Here is a 26,041-nt window from a genome sequence, read left to right as displayed (position 1 = left end):
CAGGTGGGGTCTCCCCAGAGCGGAGCAGAGGGGCAGAACCCCCTCCCTCGCCCTGCTGGCCACGCTGCTGGGGATGCAGCCCGGGATGGGGTTGGCTTTCTGGGCTGTGAGCGCACATCACCAGCTCATGTTGAGCTTCTCATCAACCAGCACCCCCAGGTCCTTCTCCTCAGGCCTCCTCTCAATCCGTTCTCCGCCCAGCCTGGATTTGTGCTTGGGATTGCCTCGACCCAGGTGCAGGACCCTGCGCTTGGCCTTGTTGAACTTTATGAGGTTGGCACAGGCCCACCTGTCAATCCAGGTCCCTCTCGATGGCATCCCTTCCCTCCAGCGTGTCGACTGCTCCACAGAGCCTGGTGCTGTCAGCAAAGTTGGTGACGGGGCACTCGATCCCACTGTCCGGATGTTAAACAGCACTGGTCTCAAAACCAACACCTGAGGAACACCGCTTGTCGCTGGTCTCTTGCCCTTGATTGTGTGGAACCTGAGGAACACCGCTTGTCACTGGTCTCTTGCCCTAGATTGTGTGGGAACATCTTTCCGTTTTGACTTCTCCTTTCTTGGCCTTTTTCACAGCCTATAAGAAAGAGGTGCAGAAGGTTAGGAGCTGTTACATAGTTCAGAGCTTCCATATCTTTAGCTACACAGCTGGTTCAGGTGTGGCTAAGGCTGGAAGTGACTGAAAATTATCATCTTGTTAGATATGTGGCACCTATAATGGGAATTTTTAGGTTTTCTCAGTGGGAGATGAGCCTTTATTGCAAAACCTGCACTTTTTAAGCTATACTGCTGATCCCATATACAGAATGCTTATGGAGAGTGACCGCTGGAAATAACCTGTCTTGATCAGGACTGAACTACAGCAAAATAAAATGTAGGGAAGTTTCTGCTTCCATTATACGCGTGTATCTGCACAATATGTGTTGATAACCAAGTCTTGGGTGTCTTAACTCTGATTTGACATCTGCAACGGGAAGAGCAGTTGCACAAGCTCAAACTTTTGAGTTAATAATCTCCTTTTTTCTTTAGGTGGCCACTATCCTATTACCTTTCATTTTAATCCCCTGGAAGAGCAATGCTTTTGCCTTTTGAGATTTGCGTACATGCGTGCCGCCGAGCACCTTGCTATGGTGCGCGTTCCTTCACCGCGGTCATTGTTGTTTCTGAGGAGCAGTGAGCCTCCATCAGCTTAGGAGAAATCCATTATCCTCCTAGATGAGTAAAGCCAAGTGCCGCTACTATGTTACCGGACAGATCACTTTCCATAAACCTTTTATTAACTGGACTTTTACTTCAACTCTGCATTTGGACAGGAGCAACTGGTTTTTAATGTGTATGCATGCATATTGCTTTGGCCTGGGTAGGTGGCCTGCCTTTCTGGCAGAGTCTGCATCTTTATGAAGCAAAACTAATTAAAAGTGGGACTTTGAGTAGAAAATGCTGTTATATCCTGATACCTTTCAAAATATTGTATCACTTCTCTTTTTATTGGGATTTGTGTGCTGTGCTGGGCTCAGACAAATCTGCTGTGTTTTGTTTTAGCATGGCTAACTTGAAGATCGAACTCTCTAAACTAGATAGCGAAGCCTGGCCTGGGGCACTGGATGTGGAAAAGGAAAAACTCATGTTAATCAATGAAAAAGAAGAGCTTTTAAAGGAACTCCAGTTTATTACACCACGCAAGCGTACTCAAGATGAGCTAGAGCAGCTAGAAGCAGAAAGGAAGAGGCTTGAAGAAGAGCTGCTGTCTGTAAAAAGCACACCCAGTCAAGCACTTGCTGAGAGGTAAGGGCTTGTCTTTCGCTAACATTAAATGCTGCTTTCTGCAATCTAACCTTTGTACTCATTACAGACCCTGAACTATGCCTTGATGGGCTGTTTTCCTTCAGTAACTGGTCTATGTAGATCTTAATTAAATTAAATTTGTTATTAGCCCGCTGGGCAGAAACACAAAGAAGTCTTCTGTACTGTGAGAGAACGTGAACACCCTGTATGTGCTCTGCAATATCAGTTGCTCCGCGCTTGTTACCAGCATGAAAATGCCTGTGACAGATGTTAAATAACTGAGGAATGTCAACATACCAGCAGGAGGGCAATACATCATTCCCTCGTTTCTGATAATAGCGGTAAACTATTTGAACTCAGGTTACAAAGATTATCTTGATTGTTGCACCGTCTGAAGCCTTTCATTGTGAGTTTCATTACATACAAAAATGCAACCAGAAGAGGAAAAAAAACCAAAAAAAAGAGTTCAGAGGAGAAGTATAATTGCTGCAAAACTTTCCTAACTTGCTGCTACCTAAATGGTAACTAAAGCAACTCCCACAGTACATTGTTTTAGCCAGATTCAGAGCTTGAGAAAATCAAAGGTGACTGTCACAAACGGACTTTTCGTCAGCTCTAAGTGGAAATAAACGTATGGGCACCTCTAGCACACATAAAATGCAGTAAACACAAAATGTCATTGTGTGTCTCAGTGTAGTATGCCTTACTGAAGCAATACAGCCAGCATCGTAAGCCTTTCCTACTTCCCGCTGCTAGGAAGCACCTGCTGTTGCTCCAGTTTCACTGAATGGCAAAATTCCCGTTAGTGGCATTAGAAGTTGGGTCCTAAATTGTAGTTAAATAGTGAGGAAATTTTGTGTTTACAAAGTACGTTTGTGTGTATTAGGCACAATTTTTAAAAATATCTGTACACTTTATAATAGTTTAAACTCCATTATATTGAGAATCCAAACCTGTTTTAGAAGAAGTGTTGTGTCCTACTGGAACTATATTTTTACAGGAGAATTTACCTGTCTGGTTTAGTAGTATGTAATTTACTATGGATCCGTTGCTTTCTGACTTCCATTAATAAATGGAGAATACGGGGTCAATAATAAAATGACCTTCACATATGAACAATATGAATCTAAGATTCTAATAATATGCTCTTGTAAGCTAAATCTTGACTTACTCTGTAAATAGGTAGCTGATTTCTTAGTCTTGTGTTAGGGATTTGCTTGTTTAGCGCCAAAGAAAATTCTGCACCAGATCATTTTCCCGTACATGTCAGATGCCAAACTTGGAGTACTAAGGGCAAGTAAAATTGTCTCCCAGTGTTGAGAAGAAATGAAACAACAGATTTTTTTTCCATGTATAGTGACACAACTAGTTGTTAGAGCCTAATTTTTTTCCACACTATTTTCTTTTAAATTTCTTTCCTTTTGATTTTTATTCCTGAAAACATGGAATTTTTTCCTGAGGTTACTGTAAGATTTTATGCCATACACTGCTGGTTGAGGTAGTATCTATTTCTGGTTTGCTTTTTTTGCTATTCCAGTGAAACTCCAGTGAGTTTCTACATGCAACTCTTTATGTTATTAAAACTGTCTCCTTTGATGACTTCAGGGAACATAAATTCTTTTGCATTAAGCTATTTTGAGGATTATTTCTGGTGTGTCTGCTATAAACATAAAGAAAATATTCATTTTTGAAAAGGATTCGTATGGTGAAACTTTTCCTGAAATGTTAATTTGGGAAAAGGATACAGTTAATTGTATCTCATCAACCATCAGCATTTTAATTCTTGGAGATGAGAAAGATTCTCCTCTCCATTATCAGTGGAGGAGCCACACCATCTCCGAAGTGCTGAACTGTTGTTGCATTACTATTTTCTTTCATGAAGTTTCATGAATGCCTTAGGTTTCCAGTGTTTTCACAGGCACTGGTAATGAAGCAACAGGGTGAGAAGTACGGACTGTGTCAGAGCTTGATGTGACAAGGGGTGTTGGGTTTGGTGTTTTGGTTTGGTTTTTTAGGTTTTTTTCTAAAGGGGAAGAAACAGAAGACTTGCTCTGATTTAGAACAAAGACGTTATAGCATAGCTCTGGGCTGTTTTGGAGTAGGATGCTGAAATTGCCACTAGTAGATGTGCTCAGAATCAATTTACAGAAGGAGGGTATAAATCATAACATATCAGCTTCAAAAAAGCAGAGACAGGGCATACTCTTGACTGCCTTAAGAAGCCTTCCAGCAACTGTATAGAAATAGCTGGATTGTGGAACTGTTGAGAACTATTTTCCTGCCTCTGTGTTCACGTCAGGGAGATTCCATTACTGCTTTAGTCCTTGGCAAAATCTTCTAAGAAATCACAGGCATTTAAAGAGATGCATGATTTAACTACTTGATTGTGCTGTTGCCTGCAACGCTGGCCCCTGCTCTTGTGCCTGCCATAAGCAAACAAGTCCACATAAGTTTGCATGGAAAGGTGAGTTATGTGCACTTTTTAGTGTATTTTTTTTGAGGATTCTGTGCTCCTCAGCAATGTTACAGTTTAAGATCAAAACTGGAGACAGGTATCTCACTGACAGTCAAGTTGCTCCCGCAATGAGTAATAGGTAATTTAGCCGGGAGGGGTGTGAACAGGAGAGACTGAGAGGCCCATGTCAGAACAGGTAACATGATGGTTGTTTAGGTGTTTACATCGTCTTTGGGATATTAAAGTTCCAGCTTATGCTGTAAAGAAGGAAGGTTCATTGTTGGAAAGTTTTTGGTTTTTTTTTTTTCAATTTGGCCTGATGTAGAATGAAAAAATTTCCGTGAATCTCAATTTGTTCTGAGACGGTAAACTTATTTCCTGTGTGTCTTGGAACTTCCAGGAGTGATTTCATCATCTGGCTTGTGTTTGTGACTTGTGACTTAACATCTTTCGGAAATTTACCTGCAGGTATTAATGCTACTTCTTTAATTACTCATAGATCAAATTACATCCAGGAAAGAATCTTTTTTCAGAAGCTAAACTATATGAGATAAATTACATTCTATCGTCCTCCTTAAGATAATAAAGGAAAACAAACTTGCTTGTGCTTTGGAGAAAACAAACAAACCAACCTTTTAGTTTAATAGTACAAATTCAGTGGAACAACTGAAGATGTCTGTTTTGAGGACTCCAGTCAGAGAAGTTCCTAAGCTTTTTATTTTTTTTTTCTTGCCTTTTGCCATTAGTAGTTGAACACATACAGCAGTTTTTGTGCTTCTTCCTTAAAGATAAAATGACAGTTCACTGTTGAAAAGCAACAAAAGAGTTAGTGAAGAGCACTCTTGCTGGAGTAAAGCAGGATAGATTAGGCTTTAAAAGAAGGCAGAGCTGTTCAGCATTGCCAACTACACGTGTGGAGTTGAAGTGGCCGATACCACAGATGAGCGTAATTCTTGGTTTGGAAACCCGTGTGCGTGTCTTCTTCAACAAAGAATGAAATACCGTGTATGCTTTTAACAGACTTAGCAGGTGTTGGCAGATGAACACATTATTGCGGTGTAAGAGCACAGCAGCGTAGGCAGTGGAGTGGAAGTTCACACCCTGGATGACCTCGGGGTAACTTATTCACCTTTGCATAACCCAGATTTGCTCGCTGAATAAGCATGGGTGCAAGCGAGTGCTTTTCATGCTTTGCTGAATTGAGGACTTAATGTCTTTTTACTGGTATCTGACACTCAAAGAGAGTGAATTCTGGGAACTCTCGAGTATTTCATTCAGTTTGCATAAGAAAGCAATGGTTGATTTTTGGCTTTTGTTCTTTGAAGTGTTGTCTGCATCCTTGAGATGCCAGAAAGGCCAAAGGAAAGGTTTCTGAGAATGAACTGCAAATTTGTTTTGGTTTTTTGTTTGTTTTTTGTTTTTTTTTAAGGAGTAGAGGTAATTTCTTGTCCCTCAGATTTGTTGCTTGAGAACTTGTGACATGCGTCAGTTGACTGAGCAAGGGCTAGAGGAGAATATACTAATCCACAACTACAAGAGGGTTTTAGCCCAATCTACTGAGGGAAAGCAATTTATTTGGTGTTGTAAATGGACTGATATAAGAGAATTATAAAGGGAAAAATCACTGTAAAGGTTAGAGAATCCTTTCTGCTTGCAAGCCAGCCAAAAGGAATGGGAGAGTTCTACCACTTGTGGTTTTAGAGCTAGGGTAATGGTGCAGGAAGCAATAAATCCTGCTTTTTCATAAAGGTGAACCTTCATAATGAGCATTACAATGCTGTGTGGCTCTGAGGTGATGACAAAGCTGTTGGGGATGTAGAAATCTTTATCAAGGACTCCTAAATATGGTGCATCATCTCAGAACCCTGCGCTTGAGTGCTGCTTTGATTTACTGTGCTTTGTCTCTATATGAAGACTCTAAAATCAAAGGAATTGGTTTAATTTTAAACTTCCTGCAGTGCTACTCCGAATTCTTGCATTTTTAGAACTAATACTGATATTAGTGGTCTTTTGGGGTTTTTTTTTCTGAAACTATATTAAGTGAGGAGTAGGTCTGCAGCATGGCTTTATAAAACTGTATTAGTGCAGATGTTATTGTCCTGAAGTTGCAGCTATTTTCCCAGTGCTCATCTGTTACTCTTTTATTGGGTGCCTGTTCCCCTTTGTACAGTGTGACTGTACCAACATGCTGCTTGCTCGTACACTCAGCAGGTTTGTTACAGTGCTTAGTATTCTGCAGGTAAAGTCACTCTGCTGAAGTGGTTCGGGTTTTACAACAGGACTGCGAGCTAACACAGCCTCTTGGATTTTAGTAGTTGGCAACCAGATGAAAATATAAGGGATCTTCACTTTGTTTCTGTCTTACCTATAAAGTATTTTAGTCTCTGGGTTATTTTGTAATGCTTTCCTATACTTAGATGTTCCTCTCTTTCCAGGTTGAAATTGGAGGAGAGAAGGAAAGAGTTGGTACAGAAACTTGAAGAAACTACGAAGTTAACTACTTACTTGCATTCACAACTTAGGAGGTGAGGTTGTACTGCATGATGTAAAGCCTCTTTTCAGCAACAGGCTGGTGGACCTGGCTCTCTAAACTTCATTCTTAGGTTTTTCCCTTAGCTGGAAGCTGAACAAAATTTGTTTAATATTGAAGTAAGAAAATGCAAGTCTAATAGCTTCAAGCGTTTTGCCACCATAGGAACTTGGTGTACTCTTACAATTTCAGCAAGCGCTCGAGACTGGATTGAATGGATATTTTGTGCAGCTTCTATAATTAAGCTGGGAGACATTATTTTGCTTCTATGTAGCATAAATAAATAAATAAATCAGGAATTCTCTAATTGGTCATAGCTCCAAAATGCTGTCATTGAGGAGACCAAATGGTTTGTCAGAGTTCTGTCTAAAATTAGAACTGTTAGAACTGTAGCCTTTATTCTGTGTAATAATAACTGGAGAGGCTCAATGAGTACCTGCACGCATCTAAATACTTCAGTGAATAGTTGATTCTGGTTTTATTCTTCAACACTGACTTATGCTGTCTGTCGACAAAGAAGTACCCTCAGCAGGATATTTTTTCCTGACACTCATTGATTCAAAATCTGACTCTGGGTTTATGAAATTCATAGTGGTAACAAAAAGGTAATCAGTTACAGCAACTGTGAACTCAAACTCATTGCTCTGATGGGAGTTCTGATATTTAATGATACCTGTAACTGGTCCGAGGGAAGAGTTTCTCTCACTTCTGGACTGTACCTTGGGCTACCAAGCCATATGTCCATTATGTTTATTTAGAAAATCCTGAATTTGGTCAAACTCCTTGCATATCACAGTGGTACACACCAATGAAACACCGCATTAATGTTTACCAATTCTCTTAGAAATCAAAATGGGGCTTTAAGAGCAAAATGTTTTTAAGCATCCTATAAAGGTCCTCTCACAATAAGCCATGCCATCCTACTCCTGGGATCTAGGCTGGCTTAGCCATTTCAGACGTCTGAGCCAGATCCCATAAATCGCATCTTTCATTTTTTTTTAATTTATTTTGTGCTCTTGTTTGTTTGGTCTTGTGGGTCTTTTTATCCCGTTAAACGCAGTTTTCTAGTCCAGTGGCAAAGTTTTTAAAGTTGATCGCTTTGTTCAGTAAACGTCTCTTAAGTGTTTAGAAGAGCCTGCCTTGAATTATTTTTCCTGACATTTTTTTCCCAGCAGAGTCCTCCTGAGCCAAGGCAGTGACACCTTCTCTTATTAACAGGAAAATACTGCGTGTTATGGCCTTTGCCGTGCTTATGCAGTTGGATTTACTGTGCGCGTAGAGTGTGTACTGTCTTATAGATGTGAAGCAGTTCTGCTATAAGTCGTCCGCTTCTAGCTGCCATCTTTCCCAGGTGCAGAAGGCAGGCTGCATAAATTGCTTTAGAGGTGACAGCCCTCCTGTGCTGCCCTAACCTCCTTCCTGGGGGTCCCTTTCCTGTCACGTTGACCCATGAGCGCCCACATCAGAGTGGAGCAGGTCTTTGAGGGAACATAGCCGCTGAGAAGGCTGCTGTTACTGCCAGACCAGTTTGTCAGATCCGTAGCCCTCTGCAGAAGAAAAGGGGCTTTGGCAACAGGCTGTAAGTTGGATAAATCGCCGTGATGGTGTCGGGCACCCTGATCTGAGCCAAGAGTGGGTGCTTAGAAAACACAGTGCCCCAAGCAGCATTCAGTTGTAAATTGTTATAGTGCGGCTCCCGTCAATCTTATCTCTCCGTGTACCGTTTTGTGCTGGTTTCGTTTAGTAACATCGGTGTGCGTGTTTGTGCTTTCTTTGCAGCCTCTCAGCAAGTACGTTATCTGTGTCTTCAGGGAGCAGTCTGGGATCTCTGGCATCCAGCCGAGGATCTCTGAACACGTCAAGCAGAGGGTCGCTAAACTCGCTCAGCTCCACAGATCTCTACTACAACCAAGGCGATCAAATAACGGATTTGGACTATCAGTATAAACTTGACTTCATATTGCAAGAAAAAAGTGGTTACATTCCTTCGGGGCCTATCACTACTATTCATGAAAACGAAGTGGTCGGTTCCCACGGGAGACTGGGTTACAGTGACTCTCCTTCAGCTGCAGACCATCCCAAATTGACTGAACCTCCCAAATCTGTGACATCGTTGTCTTCCAGATCCTCACTCTCCTCCTTGTCCCCCCCAGGCTCCCCTTTGGTTTTAGAAGCTGCGTTTTCAGTGTCGGCTCAGAATTCCCCTCTGCATCACCTCACTACAGACTTTGAAGACTGTGACATTTCGGGTGATTTTGCGGGCATTAGTCTCTGTGAGAACCAAATATTACTGGACTCTGAAGCCGGAGCAGGATCTCGGATTCCTCCAGATGACAAAGATCTTAATGAAGGCATTAGGCAGCCTCTGCCTTCTCTACATGAAGGAAGTTCAGGTAATTAAAAAAATCTAACGTCAAATATATACATTACATGCAAATTTTGGACTGAAAGCTGGCTCTTGAATGGGAAGGTACCTCGTGTAACTGAAGAGCATCTTGATTGGCATACATTTGCCATGGTGGGCGGTCAGTAATTCGGAGGGAATAGAAACTTCTAGTTCTGGGTGCAGAGAGCTATGATCACCCCGATTCCATCTACCTTTTTCAATAGCTGTCTTAGAAGGAAAGTTCATGTGTGGCAGATTCTGTCATGAAAAATGAACAGAAAAACCTGAAGTTGGATCTTGAAGACATGGATGCATGGTGTTCCTAGGTATCGTCAGCAATATATGGGGGTAAAGCAAAAATACCCTTTGTGGTTTTTTGGTAACTTGAAATCAGGTACTTTGTTTCTCACTGTAGAATAAGTTATAAACTGACATCCTCAGTAAAAGGGATTTCTGGACTTAGGAGTTAGAACTTTTATGTGTGCATGTGTTATTTGAACCTGCTGTCACTAAAAGATCTGCAATTAATTTTTTATATGAGTTGAGAAAGACAAGTAATCACATGCCATGTAAGTTACAGTAAGACTCTCCCCATTTTTAACACAGATTTCACAGCTTTTAGCTTTTTATCCATCTGAGCCAGAACAGAGCTCCTAAGCTAGTCTAGGTCCCCCCTGCAAATTGTGGGTAACTTCTAAAAGGATGAGTCGTCTCACCCTAAAACATACTTCCCTGTAAGGAAGATGAGATGAATGACCCTGGGAGGTAACCTTAGTAACTGATTGACTTTAACTTTGAGATGACTGAATTAGGTGTCATGAATTCCACTTCTAGTTTGCAGTAAAAGCCATGGAACATATTTAGTCGTCTTATATTGTCAAAGCCTTTGGCAGTGTCAGAACTTCAAAAGTCCCAGCTGTCAAGAATTGATGGCTTCTCCTCAGTCTTAGAGCATTGATTTTGCTGCCTTTTGTTAGGGTTGACAGTATGTTGTGCTTTCTCTGCACATTTATTTTTCTAGTGTTATTTTGTGTCGTTGTCTTTAAGTTTGTGTGTTTCGGTTACAGGGGGGCTCTGGTTTTCCAAGGATGAGCTGAGGGAGGCAGATTTCCACTAGTGCTGAGCACGGGCAGCCCTGTTTGAAACCTGATCAGCACCTAGCATACCCACCGCCACGTTTCGGGGCCCGAGTTGGTAGTGAAGCGGCTAACTAAGGAGTTTGGGTGCCTTAGAATAAATACAGCTTAGCTGGAGAGAGTGCATTGTCCAGATTTGTTGCCAAGCTAGAACCCTTGTGCCTGGAATTTGCTAGTTTTTAATAAAAGTACCTGGATGTACTGGTAACAGACTGATATAATTAATGAGAAATTTACTTTTATTTATATATATATATATGTATGTATATATATGTATATCTCAAGGAAGTGTAACATCTGTTGGTTAATTAGATTAGCTTAGTGCAGTACTGTAGTCATTTCAATGTTGACCAGAGCAATGTGGCACCAGAAGAGAAGTGTATGGTATACACAGTACGAGCTGGGAGTACCCCCTCTGCTCAACTGTGCAGAAAGAAAAAAAGAAATTGACTGATGTCCTAATGGTCTGAACTGTGGAATGGAAAGGGATTTGGGAGGAAGGGGGTCATTTTATCCTTTGTCTTTTCAGTATAGTGGAACAAAGTAGTTGTTTTGCTTTAAAACCATATTATAAAAAATGGAAAAAATAATCAGTTTTCTTGCCCATATTTCAGCAGCATATCCTTTCCAAATTAACAACAACTTTCTGTCTGTCTGTCTTTGCAATCTGGCTGCAAGTCATCTAGTCTGAGAGCTGAATTTAAGGTGGTTTGGAATTTGGGAACGCATAGGGCTACGGGGAATCAGATTTTTTTTTAAAAAAAATTATTTCTTTAGATCATTATTTTCAGAGGCATCATGTGGTTGTCTAACACTTTTGAGTTTATTTGAGGACCTGTTATTCCGGGTAGTGTCAGGGTGTCTTTTAAGTCTGTAAGTAGTTACAGTTTTAAAATGTAAATGCATCCTGTGACTTCCTTCTGTAGGGTCATATATATGATACAAATTATCTTTAAATCTGTATTAAGACTGCCAAAACAAGCACTCAGATTTTGAAAAGGCAGATATTAATTAATTATGCTTCGGCACCTCTAGTGTCCACAGTAAAATGGGTCTCATAGTGAGGCTTCAGTACATCAGCAGTGAGACGCTGGGGTTGGTTCAGTGTTTCTACTCCAGTTTCATTCTTGGAACTGCTGCGATGCTGAATGGGAAGGTTTTCAACAAACTCAGCTGGAGGCATGAAACCTGCATGGAAAATTTCAGCCCCCACAGTTAAGTTTTGCAAGACTACAAATCTGAATAATGCTGAAACTTAACTTGAAGGTAGACAAACATACCTGGAGTCAGTATAGCTGCTCTTTTCGTCTGTTAATCTGCATTGGCTCTTTAGATGCAGCGCTCACCTGCTTCTGTCTCTGACTTTCCTGTACGGGTGAACCATACAGATATTTGCTCCTCTGCACATGTCTCTGCTGTCAGAAACCAAGTTGGAATATCATGTAGTTCTTCCACAGTCAGTCTCTGTCATCGTCAAAGTCAATTCAGGCTGCTGTGGTAATTCCTAAGGGTAATCAATAAATCATGTCATCACCTTCACCCCTCACGTGGTGGGGGGGAAGGGAAGGAGCACTTCATCATCAAGGAAAAAGCATTTCTACTGCCGTAAATAAAAGCACAAATGCAGCAATCAATCATCTAATCTGAAGCCTTATATTTTAAACATCTTAACAAGATGTAAAGTCATGATTCAGGTGGGGACAATAACGCATACCAATATCCTCACCCCTTGGCGGATCCAAGTACCGCATAGGGCCTCAACGTACTATGTTGCAGAACGTGGCTTTCCGTGAATGCTGCGGTGCTTCGCTGCCTGACGCTAGCGTACGAATGCGAGTTGAAGATTAAAGCGAAGTAGGAGTTGATAGTAAAGAGACCATGGCATAAACAGGTTTTGATGATAGTAAGCCAGAGGGGATTTTTCATTCCTAGCAGTTACATCACTGGGGAGAGGGCATCTGTCTGGCTTCTGAATATTTAATAAACAGTTGGCAATCACTTCGCGTGTAGCCGGAGTGTTACTACAGTGCGGAATGTGAACGTGGCAAATGCAGGTTTAAAGATCAGCATGATGAGGGTTAATAACGAAGATAATGAAGGATAATAACTAGCTCAACAGATAAGGGTGATGATAGGAACCTGTATCTCTGGGAAGGAATAATAGTTGTACATTTTCAAGTTCATCAGTTTGGTTGTATCCCTGGCCAGAATATGTGGTAACAGCAGTACAGACTCGGAATGTTTAATGATGTGGAACAAAACTACTCCGTGATACTCAGTTAAGGGTCACCGCTTTCAACTTGACAACTTTCTAAGCTATGCGCTTCTCTCTTTCTGACTATTAATCTCTGGGACTAATTTTCATTCTTCTTTCTTTTTGTAGGTGTTGACTTACCGCGCAGAACAGCTGGTCACCTGCTTGAGGAGAAAACAGCTTGTGTATCTGCTGCCGTGTCCGATGAGTCTGTAGCTGGAGATAGCGGTGTATATGAAGCTTCTGTGAAACAGTAGGTTTGAGAAATAATGCAAGTCTTTCCACCAAAAATTTAAATATGTCTATAAGCAGTTGTATAATACCAGCATAAGCACTTTATTGGTCTCGCCTTTTCTATAAATATTTTGTCCTTTCATACTGAAAGGAAGGCACGTTTGCTAAACAATGAAGTTTGATTGCTTTCTTAAGCTAATAAATTTGCATTACCGTGCTTGTATAACTTGGTTGAGTAGCATTAATGTGCTACCTTCTAATCCTGCTTTTATTTTCTCTTGCTAGAAGTTTTCCTAGGAGAAGAGCTGTATTTAAACTATACAGGTCCTGCCATGTGACTGCATTGACTCTACTCTGAGTGACTCTTGTTCTGTCTTGGGGTTTTTTTGGATGCAATCTGAAGATTACGTAGCATTTTACTTGCTATAGGAAAGATAAGACAATCCTCAGTTGTAATGTTGGTATAAAAGTAATCTAAGAAAGGGTTTAATATTCATGCTTCACCGTGGTGAACAGGATACAAGAAATGTATTTGCTATTGCTGCTTTTTGACAAGGCATAGCTTCTACAGGATTATTCATACTCGTTCATATAGTATTGTCTGTTTTCTGGCAGTGAGAACAATGAAGATTAGACTGCATAACGGAAGACTATTGCAAACTGTGACAGAAACTAAAATCTTTATTTTCCACCTCAGTTTTGGGAAGTTCTTCACATCTAAGAATTTTTTGTTCTTTTGGATATTCAGAGAGGTGTTTTAGCAAGATGCTTACAAAGACGTAAATGCATGGCTTCTGTTGCCAGGCTAAATGCTTTATTAGGACAGGTAAAGGTGCATTATGGTATCATAAATGGGTTTTATTGGTCTCTGATAAAATTAATTCTACTTGTCAAGTCTTTCACAAGTTAAAAGCTAATAGATGAGACCAAATTATAAAGGTGAAATACAAAAGGGATTTCCCCTGAAGTGTTACATTCATTCAACCTCATCTTTGGTCATGGTCCCATATTTCACCCTGAACTCTGAATCCTAGTATTAGTTTGCTCCATGTCTTCAGTTAGACCTAATGCAGCTTCTCAGGCTGAAGTAAACTCCCATCTATTAAAAACGCAGCCTTCACTTGACCGAGTGCCTGTCCCTGTGTGTTTTGGTTTAATAACCATTGTTCTCTTCTGATTTTTTTTCAATTCTGAGGCACTGTGGGTCAAAATTTATCCTCTGTTCTAGTTATAAGCCCAGCGGATAGAAATGAACAGACATTGGACCCAAAAGCTGTGGATGTTCTGTGGAGCGAGTCTTTAGCTGCCCTCTCCAGTGGCTGTGAGTGGTGGCATAGCTGGAAAACAGAACAAATTCCTGTCTTCTTCCTGTCTTTGCTCATGAAAAGACAAAAGACAGCAGTTGCATCCCCCAAACCTGTGTACAACGGGAAACTACTGCCATTTGTTCAAGCTGAGATTTACAGACACTAGTTATTCCGTGATAGCTCCAGGTGTGGATACTCTTAATTCTTGCTGAGTAGGAAATAGTGAAGAGGTAATGAGTGTCTCTGTGTGAGTTGCTTATGTTTAGCAGAAGTGTCTTTATGAACACTGTGTATGGAATAACTTAGAATTTGTCAGTGTGCTCCTGAAGTTATATAGTGACTGATTTCTACTGTACAGACCAGTCTTTTGTGTTGAATAATTTAAGGCAGGGGAGGAAATAAATATACCCTATCAAATTAGCCATCAATCAGGAAATTAATAGGAAAAAAGAAACCTCTAAATGCAGAGTCTTAAAATAATGCTGCCATGTCTTGATAAGGCGTGGGATGTCTGTGTCTTTCTCCACATTTCCTGTCTTGACATTTCCTATCTTGATGTTGTTTATTGATCCCAACAGTCTAGTTTTAAACATCAATGAAACGCATTAATACCACATCCTCACTCAAACCTCCCAGAAAATGATTGGAAATTATTTTGCCACATGGATTCGCTGTAATTCCATTCAGCGCTAGAGTTGCTCTTCAGCTGCAGGACTTGAGTCCTTTTTGTTCTTCGAACCTTTCTGAAAACAGGCTCAGAGGGAAGATGCTTCTTGTTTGCACAGAAACCTCTTTATTTTACAGAGCTTCTGCTTCTCAAATGTTCTCCAAAGCAGTATTTCACACCCAGTTCACATGTGGTCTGATGGTTATCAGAAGCTTTAATTTCCAATTTTGTATTCAGGGGGGTAAAGAAATACTAAGTATGTATAGGAAAATGTCATGATTTTTTCTCTGGGCTGTTAGTCGGGCCTGCTTCAGCCGTCAGCCTCAGCTCTTTCCGACTCATTACTGGAGTTGTCAAACTGTTCAGGCAGTGACTGTCCCTAAAACAGGCATTGCTGTTGTGTGAGCTCTGAAATTCTTATTTGGATCACATGCTGTAATTAAATCAGCTTGTTTAGGAGAATCGATATATGTTCTGTGTCCGTGTACGTTAATTATTGCTGAAAGCTAACTATAATTTTCCTAAATTTGAGTATTTGCCTGTTTGCCCTAGACCAAATGAAACCGAGGACATTGTATATAGCGAAGATGATGCAACAACTCTAGAGGCTGCTCAGGTACAAATAGGACTCAGGTAAGTGACCAGCAAAGGGAATATCTCTGTTCATACGTAAATGTGAATAGTAAACTTCCCTCACGTTGTCCTTTCTTTAACAGATATGACCACGGCAATTCAAGTTTTGTGATAATCATAGTACGGCTTGGAAATCTTCCAGCGTTTGCTGTCCCCCTTGGCTCTAAAGTGTAAGTCAATCACTGAGGAGTAGTGTTGAAATATGAGAGTATAATAATGAATTGTACACATTCTCAAAAGGAATGGATTGTTTTACTGCTTAACAGCACTGAAATATGTATAAAACTTTTCAAACTGTAGACATACTTCACTTTTACATATTCCAGCAACGCTGCAAGAAAAAAGTTGTCGGGAAATTTGCACATTCCACTAAAGTGGAACAGAAAGGATTTTTTTTTAAAATGATGCTTCATTTTGTGTTTTTAAACATGCTATAGCTTTGTGAGTGCAGAACAGCTATTCTGTAGTTGCTAAAAACATTGTTTTGATACTTTGCCGTTCTTTCAGCTCAGAATCTTGTCTTTTTACATTTATGTGGCGTTTTGCTGTAAACTAATGTTACAATAGTACGTGTCCTTTAAGTGAGCTTTTAAAGGCAAGGGATAGTTTGTTCAATTGCAAGTGGACAAGCACGGCCGCGTTGCCATACACCTTCCCTAACACCGGGAGCTTGGAGGTCTGTTAAGGATTAGTTCTTGCGTTCAATTGGACAGGAAAGGTGTGAAAGTGATTACAGTGGAAATCACATGTAGGAAATGAACAAAAATGCCTGAACTGTTACCACTGAGATTCTAATCGAAAACTCTCATCTGTACAAATAAGTTCAGCTTGCCGTGGCTCCTTGGGGACGCTTGTACTCCAATGAGCTTTTTTACTGGAAAGCTATCTTCAACTGCTGAGAAGCTTAGTAAGATCAGAGTTAGAGCATAATCAGTCCTTGGAAAATTTGGTTTTCTTGCTGGTTCCCTTCCCCCCGTCCCCCATCACTTTGAATTTCACTGGCAGATCAACAGGGGGTCACTCAATATGGAAGGGAAGTACAGGGATACAGGCCTGGGTGCTCCTTGGAGTTTTCTGTTTGTTTTTGTTTGGTTTTAATGTTATTAAAAACGGTTGTCTACTACCATCCTTCCCTCTCTGTCCTCCATCGTTCCCCTGCTGACCTTCCAAGCCCACCAGCATTTAGCACAGGAATACAGAAAAACTATCAAAGAACAAATTGACACAGCTGAGAGGAAAAGTAGATAATGTAGAATATAAAAAGGATGACAACAAAATGTTCGGTGAGGTAAAGTTAGGTTGTAGCTGGCATCTTTTTAGGAATTCAAGTATGAAGTTGTAATTAGTAGTCAAGACTCTTCAGTGCAGAAGTCCGGACCTGCTGCTGCTAAAAAAATTAAATTAAACTAAAGCTACCCAAAACAAGGAGGAAGAAGGGACAGGGTAAAGGAGGGACCTCGCAAATAGCATTTTTTCTGTCACTTGCCATTGTGTGCAAATACGTATATACTGTACAGATATGTACAATGATAAAAATTGGGTCTGGAAAATGATGGTATGTTATAACTGTATTTTCTAGAACATCAAACTGGATAGATTAGTACTTTATTGAACCTTTACACACAGAGGAATAGATTTGACGGGAGGTCTTACTGGGATCTGTTTCCACACCGTTTGTAAAAGTTGTTCACTTTTAGAGTAGGTAGAGAGCCCGGCCCAATACTTAATATTTGTGTCAGGAGCGTTTTTTCATCAGTTGGGAACTCATAGGTTTGTCACATCAAAATCTGGGGCATTGGTTGACTATTAAACTTTTTTAATTAAAATGAAAGTAAGTACTCTTGTAAAACAAAGCCAGTCAGCGTTTTTTCTTTTACTTCTCTGTTTACCCCTCATTCTGGCCTGATGCCAATGTATTGGCTAACAATTATTAAAAGAAAGCTCCAATGAACCACCTTTTAAACATACTTTTAATATACTTTATCTTCTATTCCTGCCTCTTTTCTAAATGTTTCCTAATTGCTTAATCTGTTAAAATGGCTGCTTTCAGTATCTCATGCAAATTGCTCACCTGCACGTCTGTGAATACGGCAGCAGCGTTACTGCAGTCACGTTATGCTGCTGCTTAACTTTGGGACTGGTTTGTCACGCTGTTGGATACCTGCTATCCAGGCTACACACGCGAACCAAACAACTTAGATCTTACTTTTTATCCCAAGAAGGGGGCCTACAGCAGAGCTGGGGAGGGACTTTTCACTAGGGCATGGAGTGATAGGACCGGGGAGGAATGGCTTTAAACTGGAAGAGGGCAGGTTTAGATTAAACACTAAGAAGAAATTCTTGACTGTGAGGGTGGTGAGGCACTGGCCCAGGTTGCCCAGAGAGGTTGTTGAGGCCCCATCCCTGGAGGTGTTCAAGGCCAGGCTGGATGGGGCTTGGAGCAACCTGGGCTGGTGGGAGGTGTCCCTGCCCAGGGCAGGGGGGTTGGAATTCGATGATCTTCAAGATCCCTTCCAACCTAAACCATTCTATGATAATTGGGGAATAAAGGCTATGCCCACATTCAAATAACAAAATCAAATCTCTCACAGACCTAATTTCTTGTTTAATTAAAGTAAGTTTTTAGTAATAATAATAACAACAGTATGTATGAAGTCATTACCCAAAAATATAGCAATAGTACTGTAAATTTTTGGAGAACAAGTGTTTTCCAGAATAATTGTCTTTGGCCCACTTTTTTCTTCTTACTTTAGCTAGCTTCATTGCATTCTATTCTACAGAGAATGTAAATTATATTTAAAGCCAATACCAGAAATAGGCTAATGCGTAGACACAGAAAAGATGGAAAACAATTACTATGCTCGTTCATGTGTATGAGAAGCTGTGCAGTAGGTAAATAAGACGTACAAATTGCGTTAGGGATGTCTTTATTCTATCAAGCTACTACTAAAGCAAGACCTGCAAGTTAGTAAGCATTACCTTTACCCACATAATAGCCGTTCATATTTGTTCTATAAAAAGAATGCAGCTGCATAACGGTTTCAAGTTATTCTTTGTACTTAAGTTTAGGCTTGCAAGATGCGTTCTTCGAAGTCTCACTTAAAATATTATGAATTGATCTTAAGCAGCTTTGGGCCTAGCTATGTTCTTACTCATTTTCCTTAGTTTTCTGGTTTCTTCGGAGGTTTTGTTTTGTTTGTTTCTTTAAAAGATTAGAAGACATCACTGCTTTTTAGTGCTGCTCACGTTGTTCTAAGAGTTTCAATTTTACATCCACACAACTTTTTCTCATATTTTTAAATTAACATTAGGATCGTGTTTCCTCCCATCTGTGACATGATCCTCAGTGTTCACAGTACTAAACCAGAGGATAAATTTGGATAGAGACAGAAATAGCTACCTCTCTTGCTACTACCTTACCAGGCACAGAAGTTCCTTTTTGGGAAATGTTTGTGCGAGGGGCAGGAGAAGTTTCTCACTCCTCTTTTTCACCTCTTTGCCATTCCACCTCTGATTCGTTGCTGTTTCATTTTTCTTGCTCTGCAGACCTTTAGTTGATGGGGTCACCTTCAATCACGCGTCACCAGCAAGTGCTAGTTTAAATACAGGTAAAGATTTTGTTTTGTTTCCGGCAGGTACATTAGAGTAGCAGTGCTTCCATCCTCAACTGACACCAGCTGTCTGTTCCGCACAAAAGTTCATCCTGCCATGGAAACCATTTTATTCAACGAGATATTCAGAGTAGCCATTTCCCAAGTAACACTGCTACAGAAGACGCTGAGAGTAGATGTTTGTGCTGTCGGTAGAAGTCGTCGGGAAGAATGCTTGGTATGCGGTTTTATTTCTGGCTTTTTTTGGCATGCATTTGTTTATAGCGTCCCCTCTTATTTTGGCGGTCAAGGCTGCTAAAATTCCACAGTACCTGGGGACGAACTCAGAAGCATAACTTGGTTGTTGCTATGGTACTTAAAATCCTACCTTTCTCTGAAATTCCTGATAGAGAATCTAATCCTGGATGGAAGTTTGAGGTGTTTTGGTAGTTCTAACACTGCATTACCTTAACCCTTTAATTACATATTCATATTCCATCTTTGCAGTTCTATACATTAAAAAAGCCCATAAACTTAAACGCAACATTATTTTAACACTAGCTTTTAAAGTAGAAGCTAAATAAGAAGCCATCATATGTCCAAAAAAAAAAAAAGCAAACCCTCATTATCACAACTTGTCACAAAGTACAAACTAAATTACATTTTTGCACATTATTGTAGATTGTGTGATGTCCACCTTTTAAGTCTTTATGATCTGTAGAAATAATAAAAAGGCATGACATTCATAGACCACTCTGTTGGAAGCTGGCACTTTTAAATTTTGTTGTTAATTGTGGTCATCACCTAATTAGTGATGCTTCGTTTACTTTCAGATTGCTTTTGCATGGTCTGGTACAACTCAGTTTAGTTTTTCACCATGAGTCTGTCTGAAGGAGATTTTTAGTTACAACACGCTGGAATCTGGTGGGGTTCATCAGCCCCAACTACTGGGAACAGCCTCTCACTTCCAAAAATGCAGAAGTTAACTTAATTCCTGGGGAATGTGTTGGCCGTTTTCAGTATGTAAAAGGTTTCCCCTCAGGTGAGGGAAGGGCGGCAGAACAAAAATGCAACAGAATGCGGGATGCAAAGGTGAGGTTAAAAACCCAACAACAAAAAAACCTCAACCACCAAAGACACAAGGGTTAATCAGAAGATCAAAAGCAAGAGTTGGGAGTACCGACCCCAGCAGAAGGCTCTGGGCAACACGACCAGAGTCTTGGCAAGCGCTGGGTACGCAGCCTGGTAGCTGTGCAGATAGTTTGCTTTGCCACAGAATAGGGGATTTTCATTTCCAAGGCACAGCCCAAACACAAGTACTTCCTAAGTTTTCCCAGAGTGCCAACTCAGTGGATGTCAGCGCTTGTCCAAGTGAAAGGGTTTCTTAATCTCTTTTACTGTCTTTTCATCTGCTTCTTCGCTGGTTAGAGCAAACAAGGTTATCCGTTATTGTTTGCCGTATTGATGATTTTTGTGGTGGAACAACTGAAAAATTGACTGAAACTTGATGTTCCATGAGTTGATGCTGCAGGTTTCATTAACACAGTTTTTCATTATTGAATGCTAGAGAAAGCAGACGTGTGCATTATGGTGAGCTAGAGGGTTTTGTGTGTGTGCGTGTGGGGAGAAATTCCGCAGACTGAAATAAAAGATGGCAGAGTGGACAATATGAAGGACCTTCCCATGTACTTCTCTTTGTTTATTTTAACTAGAAGTGGAGCGAAATAGAAAATTGTACAGTTAAAAAGGGAATTAAGAGTCATGTCAAATTTGTGCTGCCTATTTTATATGATAAATACTGTTGAATTTCTTGTCAGCTGTCTTGCAGGAAAAAAACCCAGATTTAAATAATTTTCTTCCCCTCTCTTATTTTGTGCAGGCTGGGACTCAGATCAGCCTGGCTGATTTATCATTTTCTGATGAGACTTGTGCTCTGTGGTACAACCTGTTGCCTTGCAAGCAAATTCCTGGCAAGAAAACCAAGGAACAGAATGAAGAATCCATGTTTCTGTTAAGCAAACAGTCATCAGACTCATTGGACTTGGTGAGCAGTGTGTCGGCTGTTACTGGAATAGCAAGAAAAAGGCCACAGACTGTAGTTGTGCTGTTGTACTGTGGTTACTTGAATACGTGAATTGTCCTCCCCTGAAAGTCCAAGGCCCTGTTGTCTTGCAGGCACTTTTCTCTGTAGTGACTTTGTGCGCAAGTAGGTCCTTTATGGCATTCCAGACTCGTTAGCAAGTGTCCATAGGGCTGATGCTTCTTAGTGGGATGCTAAATTGCCCTCCAATTTGAAACGCTTCAGCTATGTTTCATGTAAAAAAGAGTGTTATTGAAGAGCTTCCTTAAGTTTACCATTGATTTACATATGCACGCGTTAAAAATGGCTATTTATTCATTATTTGAATTTGCATATTTAAAGCTTAAAGCTATTGCACTGCAAATGCTGTTTATGCAAAACACATACTAATTCTTCTGGTTAAATAAGCTTTTCTGCTTTAATACCTCCTTGAGAGCTATATTAAAAAAATGTAAGAACAACCTTTTTTTCCCTAGGGATATTACAAGTATGAGAGGGAAAGAAAGACGAGACATTAAAGAATGACAGCAGCATATTTGATTGCCTTATCGTTTTAAAGAAAATCTATTTTTTAATTGAGATTTACTCTGTATAAAAACAATCAGTTAGTGTGCTACACACTGGACAATTCAGACCCCTTATACTGGTGATCTGAGTCATGTTTTTGCTGGCATCAGGGAGAAGTAGGGTGATGCGCCTCTTCCAAGAGTTGTCATTTTTTTACCTATGTTATATATCACTCAATTATAGTTTCATCTTTCTTTCCCTGTAAGCAGGATGCTGTGTCAGCTTTGCTGGAGAGGACATCTGCTGAGCTGGAAGCAGTAGAACAAGAGCTGGCTGAAGATGAGGAAGAGGAGGATGAACAGGAGCAAAGGGGCTCTGAGGAAGACTGGTAAAGCCACTTTTCCTCCCTCACTGTTCATGCCTGAATGATTCCGCTCATTCCTCCTATTTTTAGACAAATGAAAGGGCTGTACTTTTGGAGGAGATCATAGAATCATAGAGTGGTTTAGGTTGGAAGGGACCTTGAAGATCACTGAGTTCCAACCCCCTGCCCTGGGCAGGGACACCTCCCACCAGCCCAGGTTGCTCAAAGCCCCATCCAGCCTGGCCTTGGACACCTGGGCCAGTGTCTGGAACCACTACTGGAACTGGGGTAAAGTCTCGTTCTCTTGTGTGGTCAATTCATTCACCACCTTCTAGGTTTACAGTATCTTGGCTGCTCTGTAAACTCCTACCGCTGGTGCTCCTCCATTCCACGTACATCTTCCTGTGAAACCACCTGGGGAGTCTAAGCCACTGGAGGTGTACTCTGTCTTGTGTCACAGAGTAGTTGCATTAACTAAAAAAAACAACTAACAGCATTTGAAAGGAGAGCTGCTGTCTGACAAAGCCAGTGCGTGTGTGCTTCTGTTGATGGTCTTGTTTTTGAAGAAGTTGTGAGTTTTCCCAAGGAACAGATTTCTTGCTAAATTGCTGTGTTGAGTTCTGTTCCTGTGCAGGTAGAAATAAATACATGCTTTATTGTGGGGGAAGGGGAGACTCATTCATTTGTTTTCATAATTTATTGCAAGCAAAGTCCTTCAACGTTATCACATACAGCTATTGATTGTAGTGCAGTTTTGTCATAACGATCTTGAAGGTGAATTGTAGTACCGCTTGCTGGGTTTTATTGGAGCACATAATGAAATGTGCCTTCACGTGAACTTAATGGAAGCATTTGGGTGATACTCTTGTTTTCCCTATCAGGAAAATGCGTACATTATACATGGGTGAAGGCCTAGGCCATCTGATGCCTTTCTCTGGTGGACTTTTTCAGTTTCAGAATAAGCCTGGGCTACTTCTGTTCATACAGGTTAGAAATGCTCGCAGAAGCCTCTGACGAAATTGTGGATGAAGAGGAAGATGGCATGAAGCTGGCAGTAGAAGGCAGCTGTACCGATGACATGGGGTTACTCATTGATGCGTCAGAAACAAATGAAGACAGAGAGAACAGTGATGAGGCCCGTGACAGCCAGCAAGCTGCTGTAATGCAAACACTGGTGAATATCTTAAAATACACGTTCCTATGATATCTTGCTGTGTTTGAAGATCTATTTCTGAGCAGTTAATGTAGAAGTCTGCTGCACCTGAGCATTTACAATTTGATGTGGCCCTTGCTGTGGCACTTCTCAGTATGTACTTCTAACGAAATCGGTGTGGTCACTTCTGAACTATGAAGACTGCATTTAACAGACATGGTAGGCAGAGCTTCTGAGTCAAAGACAGTTAACTAAAAATGTCTATCTTCACTTTTTTTTTGCATAGGGAGACTATTCAATATACAAGTGCAGTTCAGTAGCTTCCACTTCTGCATATTTAAAATATTTCTGCACATCTGTTTCATTGTTTTCTTTTTTTTTTCCTGATTCACCTGATAAACGGGGGAAAGACAGAACAGGGGTCAAGATCTTTAAACCAGTGAGCGGATTTCCTTCTTTCTTCCCTTTATTTTAGGGTGTGAAATACAAAAACTGGCTTAGCAGAGGAGGAAAGATTAATGAACAGAAAATTCAAAAACGTGTATTAAACTGTGTACTATTGAACTACCCACACGCTGCACGTAACAAATTCTAATTCCATGTTCTTGTTAACTGTTCACTTTAAATTATATTCAACCTTTACTTTTAGTAAATTTTTAGTAAACATATCCCTGATGTGGTAGCACATACTCTAGAAATAAAATTTTTAGACCACCTTTCTGCATCTCAATGAAAACACTGTTGCATGCATTAAACTCACAGGTTCTGTAAAATAACAAAGGTAAAAAGGCAAAGAATGACATCTGGTTCCTTCCAAGTTTGTGACAATACAAAAGTTCAGCACCTCAGTGGACTTCCTGGAAACTGTAATTAACTTCCAATTAATGTGGCAAGATGCCAAACGAGCTAAGGCCATGGTATTAAAAGGACTGACAGTCTGCTGGGTAGCAAGCAAATACAGATCAAAGCCTTAACTCAGCCAGGGGAGACATGAAGGACAACATCTGAAGGTTAGGCACGCACACAGGGGTTTTGCTAAGCCCGGGCTGGACGGAGCCGGACAGTGAGTGAAAGACATAGTGAAGCCAGGCGCAGTGTAGGTCTGCGTGTGCCAGCTCCTCCCGGGGTTGCAGCTGTGCAATTTAGGTCGTTATATTTATCACCTGCACATTGAAAACCATCAACCTCATTAAATTACCCGAGTTGAAGAAAATGCCCCGGTGCCCATCAGTAACATCAGACGTGCCAGCTGCTGCAGCGCTTGTTCTAGCCGGGCTGTCAAGGTGATTGCTGCGCGTAAGCGTAAGCTGTGCCACCGACGGGGATGCTGGCACCTGAGGCTCCCTGTGCCACGCGTGGGGCAACTGTCGCAGGCAGCAGGCGCTTCTGAGGGACAGCAGCTCGCAGCGTCTTTTCCCTGGGCTCACGAGGCTGGCACAGCTCTGCAGATTGCCATAAAGCAGCCCCGCCGCTGGGGTCTGGGGACAGATGACAGTTTGGAAGAACTCAGGCAGTGTAACTTTCCCAGCTGCCCTCTTCAGTGTGCATAGGCATGGCAGAATCTTGCTGTTCTGCAAATGCAGAATAAAATAAACACAAATATAAACGTGCAACAATAACAATAGTGTCTGCAAACAGCAAAACAAAACACTTGTGCCACGGTTGCATCACACCGTCTGCAGGGCAGCAAAGGCCTTTCTGCTAAAGCTTTGGGTTTACCGGGTACAAAGAGGACCTTCAAAGACTACCCCCACACTGTTAAGAGTTTGGGGAATTTGGAAATTCTTTTCTTAGCACAGCTTCTCTGTATGTGCAAGATGCTTTTGCTACCGGTCTTTTTCCATCCACTGCAAGGTAACAAGGATGCTTGTTAAATCCAAAGGCACGAAAACTGCGTAGTGGCGTGCGTCTGGATATAGTAGTTCTTATAAACTAAATTCCTTTTCATAGGTTGATAAAGAGACTAACACTGAGGAATCGGTTAACGAGAACGCAACCGTCCGACCCAAGGACAGAGCCAGCTGGAGCTCAAGACAGCGTCCTTTTGTCAGGAACAGCATGATAGTGCGCTCACAAACCTTCTCTCCAGGCGAGCGGAACCAATACATCTGTAGGGTAAGAGGAAAAACACTTGGAATGAAGAGCTATTAACTAAAGAGTCATTTAACTTCTTGGGAATGATGCATTAATGACAGTAAGTCATGTACCAGTTTTCCCTGCAAGAGGCAGAGCCTGTGCTTTCTCTAGGTTCGTTCTTTCCATAACTGACCTGATGTATATGGTAGAACTGACTTTCAGCAGAGTTGCATGCTCTGGCAAAACACCTCTACTAGGGCAAAAATGCATCCCATTGGAGAGAAGTAACACAGATTCCTGTGCTGGCTGGCTGCAAAAAAGCGTGTTTCACTGCATGTCAGCAACTAGAGCTCTCGCACAGCAAAATAATTTGTTAAAACATAAAATAGAGTTCACTGTAAACTGCCATTGCATTACCATATTTTAATAATGTAACCAATTAAGGGTAACAGTGCGGAAAGAGCTCAGTCATCAATTTTAAATCTCACTTTGTATCTCAACTGGTTTTATACCTGGGCAGCCTAAATCCTGCTGTAATTACGTCTTTGAAAGATGTGAGCGCTGCCTAGGGGCTGAGTTTTAAACATGGCTTTGGTAACAAAGTTCTCCAGTCTCTCTAGATCTCTGGTAGCACGGAAAAACAGATTTAAATTATCAGCCCTGTTGCTGCTAAAGTAACTCTGAAAATCATGTGTTTAAAGATTTAAGCATGGATGGAGAGGGTCCAGCAAAGGGCAACGAAGATGATTAGGGGATTGGAACATCTCTCCTATGAGGAAAGGCTGAGGGACTTGGGTCTCTTTAGTCTAGAGAAAAGAAGATTGAGGGGGGATCTTATTAATACTTACAAATACTTAACGGGAGGGTGCCAGGGGGATGGGAAC

At 41.0% G+C, this 26,041-nt stretch overlaps 1 protein-coding gene across 1 annotated transcript in view; it reads left to right on the top strand.

The window, feature by feature from the left end:
- Positions 1 to 26,041, top strand: part of WWC2 (WW and C2 domain containing 2) — a 69,103-nt gene that overhangs the window by 31,696 nt on the left and 11,366 nt on the right. The window contains exons 8-18 of the mRNA XM_009891786.1: positions 1,543 to 1,785; positions 6,676 to 6,765; positions 8,550 to 9,163; positions 12,676 to 12,799; positions 15,307 to 15,387; positions 15,471 to 15,557; positions 19,023 to 19,215; positions 20,857 to 21,021; positions 21,834 to 21,952; positions 22,916 to 23,102; positions 25,032 to 25,196. Of these exons, the coding sequence (XP_009890088.1) occupies positions 1,543 to 1,785; positions 6,676 to 6,765; positions 8,550 to 9,163; positions 12,676 to 12,799; positions 15,307 to 15,387; positions 15,471 to 15,557; positions 19,023 to 19,215; positions 20,857 to 21,021; positions 21,834 to 21,952; positions 22,916 to 23,102; positions 25,032 to 25,196 (2,068 nt within the window). The remainder of the gene's footprint in view (positions 1 to 1,542; positions 1,786 to 6,675; positions 6,766 to 8,549; positions 9,164 to 12,675; positions 12,800 to 15,306; positions 15,388 to 15,470; positions 15,558 to 19,022; positions 19,216 to 20,856; positions 21,022 to 21,833; positions 21,953 to 22,915; positions 23,103 to 25,031; positions 25,197 to 26,041) is intronic.

This window comes from Charadrius vociferus, unplaced genomic scaffold, assembly GCF_000708025.1.
Source record: "Charadrius vociferus isolate BGI_N301 unplaced genomic scaffold, ASM70802v2 scaffold478, whole genome shotgun sequence".
Taxonomy (NCBI): Eukaryota; Metazoa; Chordata; class Aves; order Charadriiformes; family Charadriidae; genus Charadrius; species Charadrius vociferus.
This window is presented reverse-complemented; position numbering and strand designations above follow the sequence as displayed.